Genomic DNA, 20,578 nt, shown 5'->3' with positions numbered 1-20,578 from the left:
CTGGTCGTCACCGACCCAACTACTAATCCGCCCCTTACCAGCTTGACTATGGGAGAGCGGACGGGATCCCGTATTTTCTGGTAGGTATGGTCGTATGTATGAGATTGAAGACGTATTGTATCATATATAGACTATTATTTGAATCAGCGACAACTTCCTGCCTCATTAGGCAAATCGATGTTAGCCTTCAGAGTATAGCAATGCTTACCTTACCGTACTGAGTTGAAGGGTTGATTGACTATTGGGTAGGTATATCGTTCGCTGTTCAACACATACCTTGGTTGTTAGTCTTGAAGATGTCACGGGGGGGTTATTAGCGGCTTCATTTGTACCATGTGATGTTGTTTGAGTACCCCCAATTTCGATACTGATTATTACCTGAGCAAGCGAATGGGGACGCTAAATATCGGGTCCTAGGGCCCACAGCGCGCCTCCAAGTTTGAAGGACGACTAACGTCAAATAGAAGGAAGTGGTATACATCATGTCATCTTGTGAACAACAAAGACCTTGTGAATGTCCTGCTCTGAAGAATAGTCGGTTGTAATTCGATGGTTACCCACGCACGATATAGGCTATTTTGATCTATCGGTCTTATTGAAAGCTGTCGTCTTGGAACTATCACTGCCAGTCAGTTCAATCTTACATATGTATTACCCGCCTGCAGTTATTGTCACGAGTCTTGGCTACCGGTTCACCGTATCGCTGACATGACACAGTAAAGGGCGTTGGATTGCGGGGTCTAGTGGTTGGATACCATCGGCTCGGCTTCAACAAAGATAAGCCGCGGACGATCTGCACCCGTAACCCCGCATGACATGATGATTATTGGAGACTCTTATCAGGTCTTTGAAACGCTTCTTAATAAAAACCTTGTCTGTACTTTACCTAGACACTTTCACATAAATTCCATTGTAAGCACGAACTACAGAGCTCGGCTTTCCAATATTGGACTCGCAGAACTAACTCTTCACTAGATCATAGACCAACCTAGACAAGATGGCAAGCTACAAAGAAACAGTAGCAGCAGCACTGCAACAACGCGATAACGGCCTTGCCAAGGTTGAGCCCAAGCTTCAAGGTATCCCCGATGAGCTTCCTCTCAACTCTCAAGACCTCCCCAAAGCAGTCTTGACTGCACGTGAGATAGAGATCACGGAGAAGTACACTGCGGTTCAACTTCTAGACATTCTTCGCAAGAGGGAAATCAAGGTTGAAGAAGTGACTCGTGCGTTCTTGAGGAGAGCTGCGCTAGCTCAAGTTGCGGTGAGTGATCTCTCCCAACGATGAGACATGGCACTGACGATGATCATGGTAGACCAATTGCTTGGTCACTCTGATGTGGGATGAAGCTATTGAGCGCGCGAAATATCTCGATTCACTACCTGAGCCCAAAGGTATGCTCTTTGGCTTACCAATCTCGGCCAAGGAACATCACGGAATGGTCGGAGAGAATGTGTCAACCCATGCGTCGTTTGTAGCATGGATCAACAAGGCTCATGGATCCAACCTGCTTTACGACGATCTGTACAACGAAGGATGTGTCTTTTACGCACGAACAACACAGCCTCAGACGATCATGCATCTTGAAACCACCAGCACCATATATGGACGAACTGTAAACCCATTCAACCGCGATTTGACGGCTGGCGGCAGCAGTGGAGGCGAAGGAGCCCTCGTTGGGTTCCGAGGAAGTATTGTGGTAAGTGGCTGTCCTATCAAGCATTCATTCTTGCTGACATGAATAGGGCGTTGGCGGTGATATCGGTGGCAGTATTCGTTGTCCAGCAGCCCATAATGGTATCTATGGTTTCAAGTGAGCTCCTCCGAGCTTTATCTGTTGTCGAGATATACTAATACAACAACAGACCGACTCTCAAGAGAATCTCGATCATGGGTGCACGATCAATCATGGCTGGAAAAGAGACTGTGTCTTCTACAGCTGGTCCGATGACTGTCGACCGCGAGTCTCTCGAGCTGTTCATGAAGGTAGCACTGGCATCCAAGCCATGGCTCCTCGATCCTTCTCTTACCGCCAAGGAGTGGACGCCATACAAATTCGACCGACCTCTAAAAATTGCCATTCAGTGGTGGGACGGCGTCGTACAGCCCCATCCGCCAATGACTAGAGCTTTGAAAGAGGTCGCAGAGGCTTGTCGTAAAGCTGGTCATCAAGTCGTAGACTGGGACTGTGAGCCTTTGGACCACGCCAAGGGCTGGGAAATACTCTCAGCATTGTACTGGCCCGACGGTGGAAAGGAAGCCCTGGATCTTCTCGAAGCAGCTGGAGAACCTGTTCTGCCCTTGACCAAGTTCATCATTGAACAGCCAAGCGTGAAGAACATGAATATGCACGAGTTGTGGCAGGTAAGTGTAATATTGCGAGTTTTTCTGACCAGCCTCTGACACTTGATTCAGCTTTGCACCAAGCGAGAAGACTACCGTGCTGCGTACGCTCGCGCCTGGTCCTACACAGGCAAAGAAGACGGCAGAGAGGTCGATGTCATTCTGTGCCCACCTTATTTCGGAGCAGCATCTCCTCATGAACAGTCACGCTACTGGGGGTATACCGCTCACTGGAACCTTCTGGACTAGTAAGTCTATTGCTTTGTATACTCAAGTCACTCACTAACTTTACCGCAGCCCAGCAGCAGTTTTCCCAGTGACAACAGTTGATCCATCCAAAGACCCCAAGGATGTCAACTACGTACCCAAGAACGATGATGATAGGTTTGTATATGACCAGTATGACCCTGAAAAATTTGCCGGTATGCCCATCAGTTTGCAGATTGTTGGGCGAAGACAATATGATGAGAAGGTTCTTTCTGCACTTAGAGAAATCGAGCACGCAATGGGAAGGGAGTAATTGCATTAGAATAGTCTTCATAGCCCCCATCTATCAATTTTGTTTAATAGCTTCACAACTCTGTAACCAATTAACAATCTTGGGAGTAGAAAGAATAGTCAATTGCGCTATGAAGATGAAGTCATTCGAAGGATCTGTGAGACTACCATGCATTTCCACCAAATTGATCGGGGCTGTGCCAACCTAATGTAACCCTCTGACTACTTATTGTCGAGGTGATACTTATTCACAGCCTGGCAGCTGATTAGTAACCACTATTATCAGATAGGTATCCATATCTATTGGCTCAATAAATAACTCATCTTGCATATACCCTTCTCTGGCAGCATGCAGACCTTGGTCAATTTAGTGGAAATGGTAATAGAGTCAGCCCTAACACATGCACTGTTATCAATTATCCAAGCGATATGCCTTGTATGGTGCTCTGCTCGACAGGGACCTTTGGCCTATTTGGGTAATTCTCACATAAGACGGTAGCTAGGCGGTTCCCCGAGGCAATCATCAGCCCCGTAAAAAAGAAACAAGTGGGCTGGCCGACCAGGGTACTGAACTACATAAGTCTCCAGATTTGCTATATATATTGTTGTCTGAAAGACACCAGTTTTGTTTGACCTCTTCTGTTTCCACTTCGCCTATGAGATTGTTCTAAACGCAAATTGCATTGGTTCAAATCCCCCGTTATTTATCCTCTTCATTTATCCACACAATACCTTCGTCAAGCATGTCTCAGCCAAGGACAATTCTGATCACTGGCTGCTCGGATGGCAGCCTTGGTTCTGCGTTGGCACTGGCTTTGAAGCCACAAGGATGGCGAGTCTTCGGATCAGGCCGAGATCTTTCAAAGTTAAAGGCCCTACAAGACGCCGGCATCGAATGCATACAAATGGACGTCAACTCTACTGAGTCCATTTCAAAGGCCACAGATGAGGTCAAGAAACTCACTGGAGGTTCACTGGATGCTCTAGTCAACAACGCCGGTACTGGATACAGCATGCCCATTCTCGACGTCGATCTAGACAAGATCCATGAGGTTTTCGAACTCAACGTCTTTTCCATCATTCGAGTAACCAAGATCTTCCTACCGCTGTTGGTTGAATCTTCGCATGGCGCCATGCTTATCAACAACACATCTGCTTCAGGACTACTCTGCGTCGGGACCCCATTCCAAGGCGCTTACGCAGCATCCAAGGCAGCAGCAGTCAGCTTGACTGAGAGTTTGAGACTCGAACTTGGCCCTTTTGGTATTCGAGTTATCAACCTGTTGAGTGGTGCCGTCAACTCAACATTCTTTGCCAACGCGCCCGAGGCCAAGCTCCCAAAGGACTCTATTTACAGCATCGCCAAGGAGGAAATTGAATCAACAATGGCTGGGAACATGCCAGGGATCGTCAAGCCAGATGTTACGACGTGGGCAAAACAGGTTGCTGCTGATCTCACTCAACGCAAAGTACCCTATCTGGTCTCCAGAGGCGGCTCAGCAGGGGCAGCACGATATGCCACCCTCTTCCCAATGGGTACTTTTGATAGCTTAACCAAGAAAATAGGAGGAGTTGATATTCTGGAGCGCAAATTGGAAGAGCAGAAGACAAATTCCAAGACCAAGTGATAGTTCGAAACCAGACGTCCAGGGGAGTATTTTTAGTCTATTAACCATTTGAATAATGCTTATCTCTATTGCATACGTTTGGGCCTCCACCTCTTGTGAATGTCGTCTATTCTTCGATAAGATCCCTAATCATCCGTCTATAAGTGGAATCCCAGTGCTGAAACACTATTCCATTCGCTCCATGGTGCATCCCGGCATCCCACTCTTCCACGTCTTCTTCGTCCTCGCTACGACACACAAACGTGTCCATAACTCGCAAGAACTGCTCCAATTGCCGACAGTCGAACGAGTGCGGTCTTCCGAATACGATAGCACCCTTCAGTATGATGCCCTCAGGTAGACGGAATCGCTGCTTGTTGTCCAAGTATCTCTTCCTATACTTGGCAAAGGCGAAGAAGTTCCTGGCGCTCTTCCGGTAGCATGCTCGAGGTAGCCGTTCTCGCAACGTCATGACTGCATGGCTCTCAAATGCCGAGGTCAAATATTCCATCATCTTTGGATCGTCGAGTGGCACTACTGCCGTCTCTGAACCCACGCAGGGATGAGTTTCCGAGTTGTTTCCCACACTATAGCGAAACGGTATCCACATGATACCATTCAGGATGGTTCTGATGTTGTGTTGACGTTTCGTTGATTCTAAGATCCTCGATGTGGTATATAACCAGGACTTCGTGGCCAATAACTTAGCAACAGACTTTATGCTTTTCGGATAGTGAGTAATCCTTGAGAAGGCATCGATATTGATGGGCATCATCAGAGTCTTAACGTCCTTGCTGACCCATATTAATTCGTCATGTGGCCATGGTATAAGGAACCACAGTGTATAGCTGAGTTTCAGGTATGAGCCTGCCGCCAACGCAACTTCCCGAGACTCATAGCAAGTCCTCAGCAGCCCAATCGGGGCTCCTGGTACCTGGAGGAGCCTGTAGTTCCTCTTATTTGTCCAGTCCGATTGCCAGATGTTGTATGCGGTGTGGACGTCCTGTTGTCGTGGAGGGAGAGCAGCGTTCCAAATGAGCAAACGGATCTCAGTCGGGAGTTGGGAAAACAGGGTAAAAGTCTGGGCTGGGGGGTTCTCTATTCCTAAAAACAGGTCGCGCCAGCCAGCTTCTATACTCATAGCTACGGTGTTTGTAGGGTGTAGATGGCTGTAGCGGGAAGTAAGCTGAGTATGATGGACGAGGATTGGGATGAAAGGTGAGAAAGATTGACGAGGAGTGATGTTAATTATAAATATATGGTGTCCTTTTGTATTTTGTATTCTAAAAAAAGTAGGTAATTATAGTTTGTGAAATAGAATTGCAGACCTTATCAGGCAAAGAATCTTCCAGCGCACATTTCCGTATAATTCTGGTCTTATCATTGGTTTTGGGCAGAGCCACAGTGATTGAAAACTAAACCTTGAGTCAATCGCAACATGATTGCTGAGTTGTTGTCTCATGTGATTATATCTGCGTAACCTTAATCTATCACTGAGGAGAGATACTACTGATAACGCCGAACGCCTTCCACACATGACCATGACGACTGCCAGGTTCAAATTTTAAAAGTGTTATTTTGTACAAAACTGTATTAAATATTCATTATGTGAAGCTTATTTAATCTGGAACATCATTATTCGTGGTAAATAGACAGAATGTCGGTAGAGTTGTCGTAGTCCACGCCACACTTGTCAGTGAAGCCAGTGAACTTGTCGACGCGAGCCTGGACGTATTCCTCAAAGCTGTCTCGGGTACAGCTAGTTCCGGGACCATCCTCACAAGCAGGTAGGGGCTGGGGAGCGCTGTTGACAAGAACGCGGTAGTACTCTCCGTCTTCGTAGCCATAGCTGCCTGTGCAGTTCAGTCGCTCGATGGCAATGTTGCTCAGGAAAGGTAGGATGTGTGAGCTCTTCCAGGCACGGCGGTAGTTGATCTTGGTGAGAGGCATGGTGTCGTTGATTTGGGACTCGCTACCACCGGGCTCGGAGTTGTTGAAGAGACCCATCGCGACGAGAACCATGGGGGGTAGCTCGCGGTGGGTGAAGCTGACATAGAGGTCCTCGTCAGAGTCTTTGTTCATGAGCAGATCGGCGGTGGAGTTGAGCCAGGGCATGCCAACGTATCCAGAGACCTCGTTACCGTAGCCAGCGTTGTAGTGGTATCGGACGTCCTCGGCGTACTCCCAGCCTAGCCAGTCATCGGAGGTGAAGAGCTCCAGGTTACAGAAAGGTGACTTTCCACGGACGACAGTCTCGTAGCCACAGAGCTGCTGCATGCCGTAAATATCGTTGATGGTGAAGTTGAAGTCGGATGCCAGAGCGTTGAAGCGCTCAATAATGGGTTTGGCATACTTCTCCTGGTACTTGGAAGACTCCTCGCTGCCGGTGGATCCAGAGTAAGCAGGGCAGGCCTTGTAGGGTGTCAAGCTGTCGGCGCCGGACTCCTCGGACTCGTAGATTTGCTCGACCTTGATAGATGTGTCGTCGGCTTGAAGACCGCGAACAAAGGACTGGGCAGACTTGACAGTTCGCTCGGCAGTGGAAGTCCAGATCTTCTTGGGCTGCTTGAACTCGGGGTATCGGAACTCGAGATCAACTCCCAACTTGGTAGCCTCGAGACGGCCAAGGTTAGTCAAGAGAGACACTTCGGCATCGGAGATGGGCGCCTCCCAGTCGGCAAGGAAGTTCAGGTAAGGGATCTTGGACCAATCCATGCCGGTCTTGTTCTCAAGCTTCTCGACAAAAGGCTCAATGTACTCCTCGTAGTCGAAATCGTTGGCGTAGATGGCAGCATGTCGCACCAAGTAAGCGGCGCGCTCAGCTGTGCAGCCCTGAGGCGCATCGGGAGAAGCAGGAGGATCTTGGGACTCGAAGTAAGGTGCGATTCCTGTGAGGTGATGGAGAGGATTGAAGGTGTACTCGGAGTTGAGAGAAGCAGCTGAAGCTTTGGCTGCAAGAGGCAACAGGCTCACAAGAGCCTTGCTCAGAGGGTTATTTTGACGAGGCATTGTGAATAGTCAGTAGAAGTCCAGATGCTCTGAGGATCTCAAAGTAAACTCAATTGACTACGGAGCCGATCTATTATATTCTAGTCTAGTTTGTTTTCTTTTGCCTACCTAATATGAGATCATGTCGATTGCCGTGTCCTTGACGTCACAAGCATAAATAAGATCCACGAGTGCCTTGTTCCTGTTCCTTGCAGCTTGTCTCTGTGTAATCCTCTGATTGGGTGCGGAGATTTGAGGCTCCATAACAAAGACATTGGCAACGCCGTCAGCCGAGGCCGCATTATCCGAGCGTTTTGACTTGGCGGCTCAAAAATCAAGAAATACAACCTCATCGCGATTCAAGACGACGCGTATATCACAGTATTAAGCTTCGTTCTTGGACGAATAGCTGTTGTCGAGTCATATGTTTCACAATTGGGACCAACGCATAATGGGACGCTGCCACCTCTACATCATACTTAATCTCTTTTTCCATGCATTAGACCAACTTTGAAGTCGATTTTCGATCAATTCAAGCCTTTCCAGATCCACTGCTTGTGTCACTGTTTTGTTTCACAGTCTTGGGCTTAAAAACTGGGCCATCAATTGAATATAGATTGAGGCCTAGCGTCATCATCAACAAACAAAACATCCGGGCTGCATGTTGTGCGGTACTGCAAGGATTGTACCAACCTATTTCGCAAGAACAGGCAATAAAGATTGTATTCTCAGTCAAGATGCCAATACAGCTTGTCTCGCTCTATGTAAGTCAAAATGAAGGTTGTGGGAATGTATATGTTTAGAAGAATGAACTACATACAACGACTCATGATATCCTGGCTACTTGTTCATCTGGCCTATTGCAAACCGCCTCCAGTACTCGATGTATTTGGTCTGTCCCAACCTAACTGCATCATAGAATATTGCAACAAACCATCGTTGGGAGGCATCCTGAATCTCGCCCGTGATATCTGTCCAGCCGCTTTCCATCTTGCTGTGCACCAGTTGCACAACATCTAAAGAATGTCCTGCCCATCGTCCAGAAGACATATCTGTGAAATACGAACGGATCTGAGTAACATCGGATGCGGTAATGATGGCACCACGGTTGGTCATTATCTTGGTGATCTGGTCTCTTAAGATCTCTCTGGGGATGTTTTCCGGTGGTCTGTTCCGTCCTGCTTCCCATGTAATAAGCCATATAAGTAAAATATCCAGAGTCATCCACGGGTTTCGAGCCAGCGAGATAGTAGGATGCTCAGAGATGCTAGGATCCCGGACAGGTTCCATTCGGATATATTCGTTGGTGGTAAAATCACGAAGGCACCACTGGCCTTGACTACCAAATTCTTCGGGAAACAGGCACGACTCCATAAGCCGATGAAACCCTTTCGAAATACCACTCGTTGGTGATAGCCGGACAAGCTCTTGGAGGTAAGGGGGGTTCATACCCGAGGAATTCAAGGAAGCATAGTCGCGTAACTGGTTCTGACTCCTCGCCTGCTTTAGCACATTAAACAGGTGAGGGTTCTGTGACTTCGTCAACATGCGAACCACGTCCTGGGTTCCATCTTGAGGTTCTTGAAGTTCAGATTCATTGTTGTGACTGGCCTCTCGAAGAGCAAGCAGTTGTTTACCACTGGCGATGAATACCGGTGTATCTACCCACGTTGATGAACGGCGAGAGTGACGAATAAAAGCCATGGCTTGGATCCAAAGGGTTTGAGAGCAAAGCCCGAGGGCGATGCAGTCGGTTGGGTGAAGGTGTAGATAGATGCTGCTCATCAACTCTAGCGGTAGTTTCTCTATTGGAGACAGTGGAGCAAGACGATTTCGTTTCATCAGCGCTTGGTCAAGTAATCCTGCCGGCGGTCTGTGTAGTAGGTTAAAGGCGCCGAACGACATGTTGCGGACACAGAAGCCTTTTGAACCGTCTACGCCAAAGCCCTGTAAACCGCCCATGTCCACGCCCGGGCATTTTAATTCGACTCCCTCGCAACGCAATGGTGCGGAAATATACCAGAACTCGAGGCCGAAGATGCCTTCGCACATGATGGATATGCTGAAACGTGACGGTATTTATCTTGTCAAGGTTGAGCTCAATATGAGATGAAAGCTGAAGTCGCGCGGTCAAGTCAGCATTGGTGCGGAGAAGAGGATGATCTGATGACAATGACTCCAACGAGATGCCCAGCCTCATACGCCGACAGCACCAATCAAAATTAACTTGACATGGCGAGATTAGCTAAGAATTTAAGTTTTTGTCATTATTGGTCTTCAACTGGAACATGTTCTCAGCTGAGTGTGTGGGAATGGGTAGTTGGGTTGTTTATATTCATTACTTTGTACAGCCAAAGGATCCCAGTTGCATTTAACCCATGAGAAAAGACGTCCGCGTGTTATTTTACAGTGGTTGTAGATGTAGCTCTGATGATTGCTACTAATGTATCTGTTGTGGTTTTATTGCATGTCGTCATCTCATCAGTGTAGGGTAGTTATTTGTCGTCGAAATCACAAAGTCAGCTTCGGCACAACATTGAGACGAGACGACATCCTGCAGGATCAATCATTGAGGCTTGGGGGCTTACGCGTCATGTTTAGTTTATAGTTTATACGTGATGTTATGGTTGTCGGGGGTGCTCGAGGAAGGTTCTGTTGGGGATGTCACTAACCCCCCTCCGACGCGTTCAAGCAACCCATCTCTGTGCTGGGTGGATAAAGACAGTGTCATCAATTGAAACACCAGTGAATAAAGTTCATTGTAGGGCTGATTTGGTGGATAGAGTTCGCTTGGCAAATCGCCAATTTTCATCTTGACAATCTTTTCTCCACTAATTGAAGCAGACTTGGCGTTGCGACTCTAGAATGGAAGAGAGAAAGTTGGTCACTGTCAAGTTGTAGAGAGGGACTTGATGCACGATCTCCACCTTCTGTCCCTGCTGTGCCACGCCTGGCCTTTTTACAGAACTTGGCAGAATCAGTCTAGACTTTACCTGCCAAGTAGTGTGTGTACGCTTGGGAGGAAATCAGGAATATTGAACCTGACATGTTTACTATAGCCCCACGTAGGGCTCATAGATTTACCAGAGTTGAAGTTGAAGTTACTGATCTTTCCACTGAGACCATCCCTCAGGCAGATCAGTTCATGGTTTGTTCCCTAGGTTAGTAGCTCGCTAAATCAATGCACCTAAATTTAAAAATGGCAGCCCTGAGTCTCTGACTGCCGGCTGTAGTTATGGAGGTCTTTGGTGGGGGGGGTTTTGGCAGATGTGGCGCAGCTCACCAGCAAAAAAAGAGCATTGACCAACCATGGAAGGTGCTCCGTAGCCAATTTGAACAGGGACCTGGGACTGAGACCCGGGCTAGAACAATTTGGCGAACCTGAGCCCCCCCATCCCCTTAAAAAAAAGTTAATGTATGGATCGTGATTAGGGGCATTCGGATCCAACTCTGCTGTAACGCTTCCTTCCTTTCAATTCTTCGTTTTCTTCATATCCGCTCTTTTACCGTTCGTCTTGTCTTGTTTTCTTTTCTAGTTCTCCGCCTTTTTCGCTCTCTGTCTCTGTCACTGTCACTGCCAGCCTGCCTCAGTATCACTACCTCAATACCTTCGACCAGGTAGCTTAGTAGCCAGATCGTGGCCCAGCAAAACAGAGACACGCCCTCTTCCTTTCCCTCCATGTGAGGTTCCCGACCCTCCTCTACCTCAACCACGACGTCGCATCTTTTGCCCCGCCGCTGAAGCGGTCTGTCGACGTCAAGATGCGCATCTCCAACATGCGTCTGCCCAACGGCATGCGCAACCTAAGCGTGCGCTTATCTCAAGTCAAAATCCCCCATCCTCACCCGAGGCGCATCATTCTCTATGCAATGATCACCGCCATGATGGTCGGCATGATCGTCATCTTCACCATGAGCGATACGCTCTTCGGCCCCAAAAACACCGGCTTCGACCCCCTACTCTCGCGAACCAACGATTACCGTCTCCTTACCAGCCGACGCAATAACTTGGGCTTCTACAACACCATCAACGTCAAGAAGACTGGTCAGAAGATTATGAACCCGACCCTTCTCGAGTTGCCAAAGGGTAGCAAGCACGACTTCCTCGTCATTGCCCGCGCTCCCCACGTCGACCAAGATATCAAGGGCAAAAAGTACAGACGCGCCCAGCAAGTCGCCACCTTTGTTAGCCTCACCTGGGATGCATTCGGCCGGCCCGAGCTCACTGCGGATAACGATTGGCATAAGATGCTTGTTGAGGACTTTACAGAAGCCCAAGGCCCCGAGCATCACTGCAAGAACCAGCCCGATATGGATAAATACATTGGCCCCGAGGATATGAAGCTCTTCTGGAGGAAGAACGGCACTCCCATGCTTATCTTCACCCACCAGGTCAACGACGAGAACCTTTGCGAGGGTATGTACATTGTAGATGCCCGTGCTGCTGTTCCCGAGCTCGTCAAGCAAATGGGCAAGCACGCAAAAAAACTACCGGCCATTGCATTCGACAAACCTGTCCTTCTCCGACGCCAGCCCCCCGAGGGCGAAGAATCAGATGCCCGATACCAACGCGAGAAGAATTGGGCTCCTGTCTACAACCCTTTTAGCGATGACGATGACGAGATGATGTTTATGGTTGAGCCTAGCCAGCTGTACCGCTTCAACTCGACCGATGAACCTGTCCAGAACATGGAAGCCGAAGCCGAGTCCGCCGTTGACGAGCCCTTCCCCCCCGATCACGAGGGCAAGACGTGGCATTCAGACAGCAAGACCTGTATGAACGACGTTATGCTCACCGAAAAGCGAGTCCACCAATCGACGCCAATGCTGAGCCTGACCCTTTGCAATCGCGGGGCGTGCGAGCCTGCGGCAAATAACACGGTCATTATGGGCATGGTGCAGATGCGCTACGACCCTCCTCAATACACAAATACGTGGTACGACCACCGAATCGTCGTCTACTCGCCAGTTGCGCCCTTCAATATGATGAGCATCAGCAAGAAGCTCACGTATCACGGCGAGACCAACAGCAAGTACATCTGGACGGGAAGCATGGTGTACCACGGAGACCAGCCAACGCAACGTAGCCATGGCTACCTCGATGACGAGATTTTGCTGAGCTTCGGCATCGGCGACTCGGCGCCGGGTTGGCTGGACATCAAGGCCGAGGAGCTGGTAATTGATCACTATTTCTGCCAGGGCGCAACATCGGGGTACAGGGACAGCATCAAACAGCATTCATCATGACGAGACACGAACAATGTAATCGGTAATAGAGTCGCATATTAATTTGCAGGGTGTATTACATATATAGGCATAGCATTATTTACATAGATATACAAAGAAGAGATCAAGTGTATACTTAATCAGGTACCTTGGGATATGGAGTTCGGGGGCATGCTAGACAGAGAGAGGCCATCTAGAGAATTGACTGATTTCAACTGCAATTAACATTGTAACCCCTGAGGTGGCTGTGAAACGATGGAAGGGACCCTTGCTTCACTCCCAGGTAAGAATTAATTTCCAGATGATTCTTGGCAGGGAGGAGTATGAAGCTCTGAGCTCTTCACTTGTGGAGAGGGTCAATTCCGAGGGTCCTTCTAAACGTCGCACCGGCGCAAGAGACCTTATCACTAGCAGGGATTTACGTCTTGGCAGCAGGACTTGATTGGTGGAAGCGTACAAATTTACGGGGGATCAAATCAGAGCGGCCGCTTACTCATGATAGATAGGGCTAATCGATAAGAGATAAGGATAAGAGATTGGAGATAAGAGATAAAAGATAAGCTGTCTGCTGATATTTGAATCAAGAACCTGACACTGTTCAAGACCTTATGCTAATTATTGCAAATACTGTTTCTATCTCTAGTATATCGCTAATTCTTACACGGTCTGGCATCCCTATTGTTCCCTTCATTATACCCCCCACTGAGAGGTACCGGAGTAGGGGCTCGAATCCTTCGCGGCACGTCTCCATAGTAAGCATCGCTTAGATATGGAGGGTCGTGATGGAGGGCATATTCCTTCTCAAAAACTTGCCAAAAAATGTCTAGAGAAAGCTATAGTGGTTGGTGCTGCTAACACTCTTGCATAGACCTTTCTCGTATTGAGGATAAGGATGATGACGACTCAAGTGTGGCGCAATGTCAGGAACTGCTTGGCGTAGCCTAATGCCATCACAATCTGACATGCCATATTCATCTTTCAGCTCCGCATCACAACCTCACGCCCCGTAAAGAGGGTGCTTTTACGAAATTCAGACTCGCAAGCATGGTTAACCGCGGAGGGAGAAGTAAAGCTTGTAGAACCTGCAAGCGAAGACGCGTCAAATGCGGTACTTATAATAGCCACCTGCCATTTCGGGGCATGTTCTGACTAACGTCTGCTAGATAATGGCAAGCCACATTGTCAAAGATGCGAAAAGGCCGGTTTGAACTGCGAGGGATATGTCACATATGAAGAATTCGTTGATGAGACAAAACGATTTGCTACTACAGACAAGCCTGAGGCGAAACCCAAGGAGCTTCAATTGCAGCTAGCCCACACGCAGCAACACGTTTCTCGACCGTTCCGTCCACTCATCAACGAGAATGACTTGATTCACGCTCATCTCCTCTCCAAAATCGACGGAGTCCTACCATTAATGACCAACCTCGAATCACTACCCTCTTCCACTTCAACACGTTCTCTTTCTATACGGGCACTGGCAGCGGTGTACTTTGGCAAAACTAATTCTGACAAACGCATGTGTGACTTGGGAACGAGAGAGTACGTGAAGGCTTTGAAGAAAGTGCACACAGATTTGTCGAGTTCAACGGCCGTTCTAGAGTGGGACACGTTGGTGAGCGTGCTTTGCCTGTGCATGTTTGAGACTGTTGCTTTTACGGAAAAGAATGGTTGGTTAAGACATTATGAGGGAATCTCTCAGTTGGTATAGATCCCAGTTGTAGTTTGCGCGCTTGTTCTCACTGACCATGGTATCCAGGTAAAGCTAAGAGGCCCGTGGAGGCATCAAACACCTCTCGACAGAGAACTTCTACGACAGTGTCGCTTCGAGATTGTAGGTTTCATCATTGCCCGAGAGAACTATAACTAACTTGACAAGATTGTATGCGCATTGATAAAGCGTTGTCATTGCTACCTTGAACTGGAAGATTGGCAAACCATCCCGTGGCCAGCAGATGTGCCAAAGACTTCCAGCGATACTATCCACGAAATATTCGCCCGTGTTCCAGGCCAACTTTACGATATGGATCTCGTAGGAAATGGTGTAGATGATGACGAATTTGTGGACAGTTTGCGTCAGCGTGTTGAGACGACCCTCTCAGATCTTGAGGACTGGGGACTTCTTTACCACCATCCCCGTCCTCTGTCGGGTTCGGTACCAAATAGTGCTGACATCCAACACACCGTCAAAGACATAGCACTACTTGCGCTACAAAGGGCTATCATTCTCTGCATGTCAGACCTCTGCATGCGTCTCAGAATCCCTCTGATAGCTGAGATACCAGTTGCCTTTGAGAATCAGCAAACGATCAGAACGGCTATCGCAATTGAGATATGTCAACTGGCAATTTTATGTCTCGGCGAAGGGTCTACAAGGACAGAGCCATTGCTGTTCATATTTCCTCTCCAGATCGCAAGTATGAACTTGCCGGCCGGAAGCGCCGAGGAGAAGATGGCCGAAGAGGTAATGAATAATGTTATTGCTGGGACACATGGGTTTGAGATTGGACGAAGGCGAGAACTGAGACCGTCTAGGCTAGATTGCTCTTGACTCACCATGCCTATGAAATCTAATTTGAAGTAGCTAATACCCGTTGCAAGCAAAAAGAAAATACCTCCACGAAAAGGATCTCACAGGGCTCGAACCATGAGCCATTCGAGCTTTGCTACCTTCTTCTCGTCCTTCTCTTCTCTCTTCCCCGACTTCTTCTGCGACTTGGCTAAAGCCTTCTCATGTTTCTCCAGTAACTTCGCTCGGTCCTTTTCCACTTCCTCGAGGTCTTTCTTCCGCCTCTTCTCAATCTCGCGAACCTTCTTGTCACTTGCACCCTCCAGTTTCGCATCCGCCTTTACATTTATCTCCAGAATCTTATCTTCCAATCCTAAAATCTTAGCCTCATTCTCCATGCGACTCTCCGTATCTGAGTTGTAACGCTCTTCAATTGACTCGATCGGGTAGTTGTACTTCTCAGCTGCTTTTTCACGCTTATGGTGCCGCTTGTCTGCCTTCTTCTGTTTCTTCTCCTCTTTCTTGGTCTGTTTCATTGCGGCTTGCTTTGCGCTGACGCGATCTATCACGTTGCTGGATTTGACCGGAGGTGCAACATCGAAAGACAAGGTTTCGACGCAATGACTGATCTCTTGGAGTCTTTGTAATGGCTCAATGCTTTTGGACGTGACCCTGAGTCGTCGCATGACCTCCTCATCTTTCACAATCTCCATCTTCAGGCCTTTTGGAGCAAAGACATCACGGTTCACCCGTTCGAGGACCTTCTTAGGTCTAATGTATGCTGTCGCGGCTGTGGCAGCGCCGGCAGCTAGGCCGAGGCCCAAGGAAACTCCCTGACAAACGGGATCAGGTGCAAAACCTAAGCCATCGCCCGCAATTTGCATGGCTTTGAAAGGTGCGGGCTCAGCGAGAGCAATATTGACAGCGTCGACGATAGCCATAAACTCGGAGGAAGAGATTCCATATGAGTCAAGAACAGGAGGATATGCCCTGACGAAAGGGGGCGTAGCTTCAAGACCACCTCCGATTGATGATGAGGGAAGGACAATAGGCCGGGACGAGGATGTGGTCTGTTGCGAGATGTGTGACATGGCATCGTGTTCCTGGTAAGATGGGGGAAGTTGCTGGTGGTAATAATTGTCGTTATACTGCAGTTCTGGTACAGCGGATGGTTGCTGCTGAGAGTCTTTCTGATCAGAATACATGTTTTGTTTGGGCTCAAAGTCTTGGGAGTATCGAATGGTATGAAGAACAAAACATTACATTTGGAAAGGATGGCAGTTGGCCTTTTATCTCAAGGAGAAGAATGCCCACTGAACAATTGTCTGTCAACACTTACAGCAACTGACATGAGGTTATCCCCAATCGGGACCATTGCTCGAGATGGAGGCCATTCAGGTCAGTGGCACTGTAATCAGACGCTAAACCGCAAAAGGTTGATTGTGCGAGCAGTGCTGCGCCGTCTTACAGCTGATCGTCGACAACAGTGGCATTGATCGTCGGCCTTGACCATCCCAAAAGTAGCCAATTGCTCGACTGTACCATTTGCTATTTGCCCGTTTGATTCTTGAGTTTAATTGGATTGAATCGGATTTGAAGGCACGGTGGTCTCAACGAGATCAATGAAGGTTGCACACAAAAAGAGTGGCTCAAGTGGTATGAAGTCCAAGGAAATGTTTCACTATCCAACTCCCTACACAGAAGTCATCTCATTCTTGTCACTGAAATATCTTAATAGTAGCAGGAAGTTCCTCCATCCCTTCCAAGAAAGCTCCGAACTCGCCTTTGACCTTTTCCATGTCCTCATCCACATCATCCGTCCACCGGTGAATATAAATTGTCTTCATACCTACAGCCTGGGCCCCCCTCAAGTCATACGCGTGCGCTGCAACCAGAACGACTTCTTCGGGTTGGAGTTTGACAAGTCGCAAAGCCTTGTTGTACGCCTCGGGGTCGGGCTTGTATGTGCCCAGCAACTGACTCGAGAAGAGCATGTTGAAGTTCAGCCCAGCGAAGCGGGTAAGGTCGAGCTGCAGGCGTGTGGTACCGTTGGCGTGCACAAATACCTCGAGGCCAAGATCATTGCAGATGGACTCAATTGCTTGTCGAACTTCAGGCCAAGCTGGTTGAGCATGCCAGGCATCGATGAGCTGCTTCTTGATCTCTGGGCTGAAGTGCGGTTTGTAGTCTGGCATGTCGCCAAGGATATTCTCCAAGACACGGATGAGTGTGTCGTCAATATCCTCGGGCTCAAGTCGTTGAGCGAGACGTTCGCTGTTAGCGATAAAGTATTTCCTTCGCCATTCGAGAGCTAGCTCTGAGGCCTTAGTCTTGGGGATAGCGGAGGGCAATGCGTTAACAACACTGCTGTGCCAGTCAAGGCAAGTGCCCATAAAGTCAAAGAAGACTGCCTTGATCATTCTTGTGTCTGAAGCCATCTCAGGCATTGGGAACTGAAGATTGAAAACAAGTCAGTCGCAGAAAGTTGTTTTGCGCGTTCAGAGTATTTAAATGCTGACAGTCGAGTGGTGTGATTACCAATTGTGCAGTGATGTAATATGGCAGGCGACTCGATTTTGTTATGATTGGCTGTCCTAGGCGGCGTCTATTAGTAAAACAAAGCGCATGTCATCGAAAGGCGTGTGCACATAGGAAAATGCTTCAAATGTGGTTCGAATCTTGGAATTGTGATTTAGAAAACGAGTAACTAAGATGAGCGTAATGCAAATATGCTATAAAATCAGTAAAATGGTATAAATGCAAATAAAGCTAGAGCATGGGTATCTCAGATCATCATGAATCGTAGAAAGAACTTCCTCAAACCATCAACCAGGCCATCGCTACCAGTGATCCTCCCACTGCCATCATAACAGACTCCGAGCTGCCTGAGAGGCTAAACGCACCACTGTCCTCTTCCTCCGACATGTAAGTCATAGTATTCGGTGTGGCAGGATAGTGATCCTCGTTATAGGTCGAGTTAAGCATCACCTTGCCTACAACATCGCCTGATTCAAGTCGGATATATGTCTCCACCTCGTTCTTCTCCAACATATCCTCTGTCACAACAATCTCTCTTGCGCCACGAATCCAATCGCCGTATCCACCATATCCGGAGTGCTGTCCGTAGCAGAGATGGATGCCGTTGCCTTCGATATCCATTCCATCGAGTTTCGTGTCCCAACGGTAGCACCAGGTGTTTCCGTGGTCGTGGCCATAGAACAACCCGATAATTCCGGGAATAGTGACCAACGCTTCCATGAAAGGAATATCTTGGCCGCCGTATGGGCAGTCGTAAGTGGGGGTGCCATCGGCGCACCATCCGTAACCCTGTTGGGGGACAGGAGGGTCATCGTTGATGCCAGGCTGATTGTTCTTTCGAATACCCAGCTCTGTCTGGAGAGCGACTGTAGCATTCGGAGGTACGTGGACAAAGGCAAGTGAAGGGATGGTTTTGTTGTGCTTGCTGGTCAGCTCGGTGCTAGTTTCGTTGAACCAGTCTACCACGCTCTGATCAACCCAGTTCTCCTGCCAGCTGCCCTGATAGTAGTTTCCACCACGGCTATCGAAGAACCACAGAATCATCTGAGGGCTGCAGTCCGAGGTATCAGAGCAGTTGGAGGGATAGACGGGAAGATAATAGTTGGTGGTGCCTGATTTCGTCTCGTTGACCATTTTCTGAGTGCGTGCTCCGGGCCACATCTGCTCGCGTACAAGAATATCATCACCATTGATGTTGTAGTTGTGGTCATGATTACCATAAGTGGATGCCCAAGTGAGACTGCGGTTGACCATGGGTTCAACAATCATGTCGATATAGTGTGTGCTGTTGTGTTTCCACGTTGAGTCGCCATTGATGAGGTCGCCATTGAGGACTACCAGATCTGGTGTGTCATAGTCAAGCACTTTGTTGAATACCTCGACAGAGTTGCGATCCTGCTCGGGACCTGTTGTAGATTCATCTATTGTAGAATGTCAATTACATGTTTTCAGCAATTAATGATCGCGAGACTCACATTGTCCGAAATGCATGTCGGAAAAGATGGCAATCTGAAAAGTGCCATCTTTCTTGAACTGTAGCGGGTCAAGCTTAGAGTTGTCGACATCAGCGCCGCGAACGAACGCTACGAGAGAAGCTATTGTGATGATCTGCCGTCTCATTGTGATTTAATTGGCGATGTCCACAGAAACAATTGTTCAAAGATGGATAGTTGCGATGATCCTTCTGGGTATTCTGTTGTTTGACATCATGGCCGATCGATCATTTAAGACTTTGTCGACAGAAGCATCAATGCGTCATCTGTCGGAACTTTAGAATAAGAGAAATGCTTCACGATCCCCAGATGAGTTAGACCTGAAGTAAGGGGAACAAGTTAAAGAGGGGCATTTGCGACATGGATAGCAAATATCGTATACGTGGTCGTCAAGAAGAGCCGACGACTACGTTGTGGCGCTTTGTTCTTCTTTTTTTCCCTCCGAATCTACAGCAATCAATCTAACGTTAGCGAGGTATTAGGCTGCCAGAAAACAGGATACGGAACATGCGGTAGATGCCTGAACTCTCTATACCTTGGATGAGACGCTGAGACGCTGCTAGCGAGGTTTATAAACCGCGACCTTTTCTGACAAATGACCGATAACTATTGAATTGGTCGATCCGTGCCCTTGCTAGGTTCCGGCCATGATCCATCTTTGTTCTTGAAGCTATTGGAGGACCTACCGATCGATTTCGGTTCCGGATCCGAGATGTGGGAGAGCTGAGGACAAGAGAGCTCGACCTGAGACGGCCCGAGCACGACGAGTCGTCATCCCGGGAGACTAAGGCCTCGTAGCGCCAACTCTAAGGTCGCAATAGTGCCCAATAACCTTGGTCTGATCATTAATCTCCTCCCAAGTGCCGCGTAATTGACAGCGTCAACATTAGCTAAGCTCCATTGCCTACGTACATGCTCATACGAGTCTCTTCTTAGCGAGCCTTTACTACTCTGTAAGGAGATGTCTGTCCGCTCAGACGAGGTTGAGGCCCAAAGCAGCAAGCCATCACGCGACCGGCTTCCGTTGTGGGCGGCAGGCCTAACTCGCAAAAGACAGGCCCACGCATTAAAAGAAGCTTAGATTTGTCGAGGAAAGCCTGCAATTTTTACACACGCTATTCTTCTCACGTGCGAAATCCCACATGGCATAGTAATTCTGTGACCGTGTATGGTATCTGCTCTTTAGCAATGCAGCTAACCTGCCGCTTACAAGCAAGCGCTATAGAAGCCTTGTTACGCTAAGGCTGGCAGGGTATCGATTATTTGCTATAGGGTTACAACATGAGATTGATCAGTCTACACGACGCATTCAATGCAGACTAGACTGTGGTGCGAGAGTGCCGACTGATCCATGAAGTACGCAGCTCATGCTGGC

The 20,578-nt window shown here is 48.3% G+C and overlaps 10 protein-coding genes across 10 annotated transcripts, besides 1 other annotated feature; 4 read left to right on the top strand and 6 right to left on the bottom strand.

Annotated features, from left to right (window-relative positions):
- The first annotated feature begins 3 nt into the window (after positions 1 to 3).
- Positions 4 to 99: a repeat region.
- An 898-nt stretch (positions 100 to 997) lies between these two features.
- Positions 998 to 2,864, top strand: FPSE_10615 (uncharacterized protein; the record flags this gene model as incomplete). The annotated part of the gene is made up of 6 exons (XM_009263732.1): positions 998 to 1,264; positions 1,317 to 1,700; positions 1,747 to 1,814; positions 1,867 to 2,365; positions 2,417 to 2,592; positions 2,642 to 2,864. The coding sequence occupies 6 exons, from the start codon at positions 998 to 1,000 to the stop codon at positions 2,862 to 2,864; spliced, it is 1,617 nt and encodes a 538-aa protein (XP_009262007.1).
- A 721-nt stretch (positions 2,865 to 3,585) lies between these two features.
- Positions 3,586 to 4,470, top strand: FPSE_10616 (uncharacterized protein; the record flags this gene model as incomplete). The annotated part of the gene is made up of 1 exon (XM_009263733.1): positions 3,586 to 4,470. One exon carries the CDS (start codon positions 3,586 to 3,588, stop codon positions 4,468 to 4,470), a length of 885 nt encoding a protein of 294 aa, XP_009262008.1.
- Positions 4,471 to 4,576: 106 nt separating this feature from the next.
- Positions 4,577 to 5,590, bottom strand: FPSE_10617 (uncharacterized protein; the record flags this gene model as incomplete). The annotated part of the gene is made up of 1 exon (XM_009263734.1): positions 4,577 to 5,590. The coding sequence occupies one exon, from the start codon at positions 5,588 to 5,590 to the stop codon at positions 4,577 to 4,579; it is 1,014 nt and encodes a 337-aa protein (XP_009262009.1).
- A 494-nt stretch (positions 5,591 to 6,084) lies between these two features.
- On the bottom strand, positions 6,085 to 7,458 carry FPSE_10618 (uncharacterized protein; the record flags this gene model as incomplete). Its single annotated transcript, XM_009263735.1, has 1 exon — positions 6,085 to 7,458. The coding sequence occupies one exon, from the start codon at positions 7,456 to 7,458 to the stop codon at positions 6,085 to 6,087; it is 1,374 nt and encodes a 457-aa protein (XP_009262010.1).
- Positions 7,459 to 8,277: 819 nt separating this feature from the next.
- Positions 8,278 to 9,489, bottom strand: FPSE_10619 (uncharacterized protein; the record flags this gene model as incomplete). The annotated part of the gene is made up of 1 exon (XM_009263736.1): positions 8,278 to 9,489. The coding sequence occupies one exon, from the start codon at positions 9,487 to 9,489 to the stop codon at positions 8,278 to 8,280; it is 1,212 nt and encodes a 403-aa protein (XP_009262011.1).
- A 1,710-nt stretch (positions 9,490 to 11,199) lies between these two features.
- Positions 11,200 to 12,684, top strand: FPSE_10620 (uncharacterized protein; the record flags this gene model as incomplete). Its single annotated transcript, XM_009263737.1, has 1 exon — positions 11,200 to 12,684. One exon carries the CDS (start codon positions 11,200 to 11,202, stop codon positions 12,682 to 12,684), a length of 1,485 nt encoding a protein of 494 aa, XP_009262012.1.
- Positions 12,685 to 13,482: 798 nt separating this feature from the next.
- FPSE_10621 (uncharacterized protein) lies at positions 13,483 to 15,214 on the top strand (the record flags this gene model as incomplete). The annotated part of the gene is made up of 5 exons (XM_009263738.1): positions 13,483 to 13,504; positions 13,646 to 13,729; positions 13,827 to 14,278; positions 14,423 to 14,497; positions 14,543 to 15,214. The coding sequence occupies 5 exons, from the start codon at positions 13,483 to 13,485 to the stop codon at positions 15,212 to 15,214; spliced, it is 1,305 nt and encodes a 434-aa protein (XP_009262013.1).
- Positions 15,215 to 15,294: 80 nt separating this feature from the next.
- Positions 15,295 to 16,377, bottom strand: FPSE_10622 (uncharacterized protein; the record flags this gene model as incomplete). The annotated part of the gene is made up of 1 exon (XM_009263739.1): positions 15,295 to 16,377. One exon carries the CDS (start codon positions 16,375 to 16,377, stop codon positions 15,295 to 15,297), a length of 1,083 nt encoding a protein of 360 aa, XP_009262014.1.
- Positions 16,378 to 16,890: 513 nt separating this feature from the next.
- On the bottom strand, positions 16,891 to 17,619 carry FPSE_10623 (uncharacterized protein; the record flags this gene model as incomplete). Its single annotated transcript, XM_009263740.1, has 1 exon — positions 16,891 to 17,619. The coding sequence occupies one exon, from the start codon at positions 17,617 to 17,619 to the stop codon at positions 16,891 to 16,893; it is 729 nt and encodes a 242-aa protein (XP_009262015.1).
- A 370-nt stretch (positions 17,620 to 17,989) lies between these two features.
- On the bottom strand, positions 17,990 to 19,330 carry FPSE_10624 (uncharacterized protein; the record flags this gene model as incomplete). Its single annotated transcript, XM_009263741.1, has 2 exons — positions 17,990 to 19,131; positions 19,186 to 19,330. 2 exons carry the CDS (start codon positions 19,328 to 19,330, stop codon positions 17,990 to 17,992), a joined length of 1,287 nt encoding a protein of 428 aa, XP_009262016.1.
- Between the last annotated feature and the right edge of the window lie 1,248 nt (positions 19,331 to 20,578).

The sequence above is a fragment of the Fusarium pseudograminearum genome, chromosome 2 (assembly GCF_000303195.2).
Source record: "Fusarium pseudograminearum CS3096 chromosome 2, whole genome shotgun sequence".
In the NCBI taxonomy this organism is placed as follows: domain Eukaryota; kingdom Fungi; phylum Ascomycota; class Sordariomycetes; order Hypocreales; family Nectriaceae; genus Fusarium; species Fusarium pseudograminearum.
Note: the sequence above shows the minus strand (reverse complement) of the source record. Positions and strands in the feature narration are given on the sequence as shown.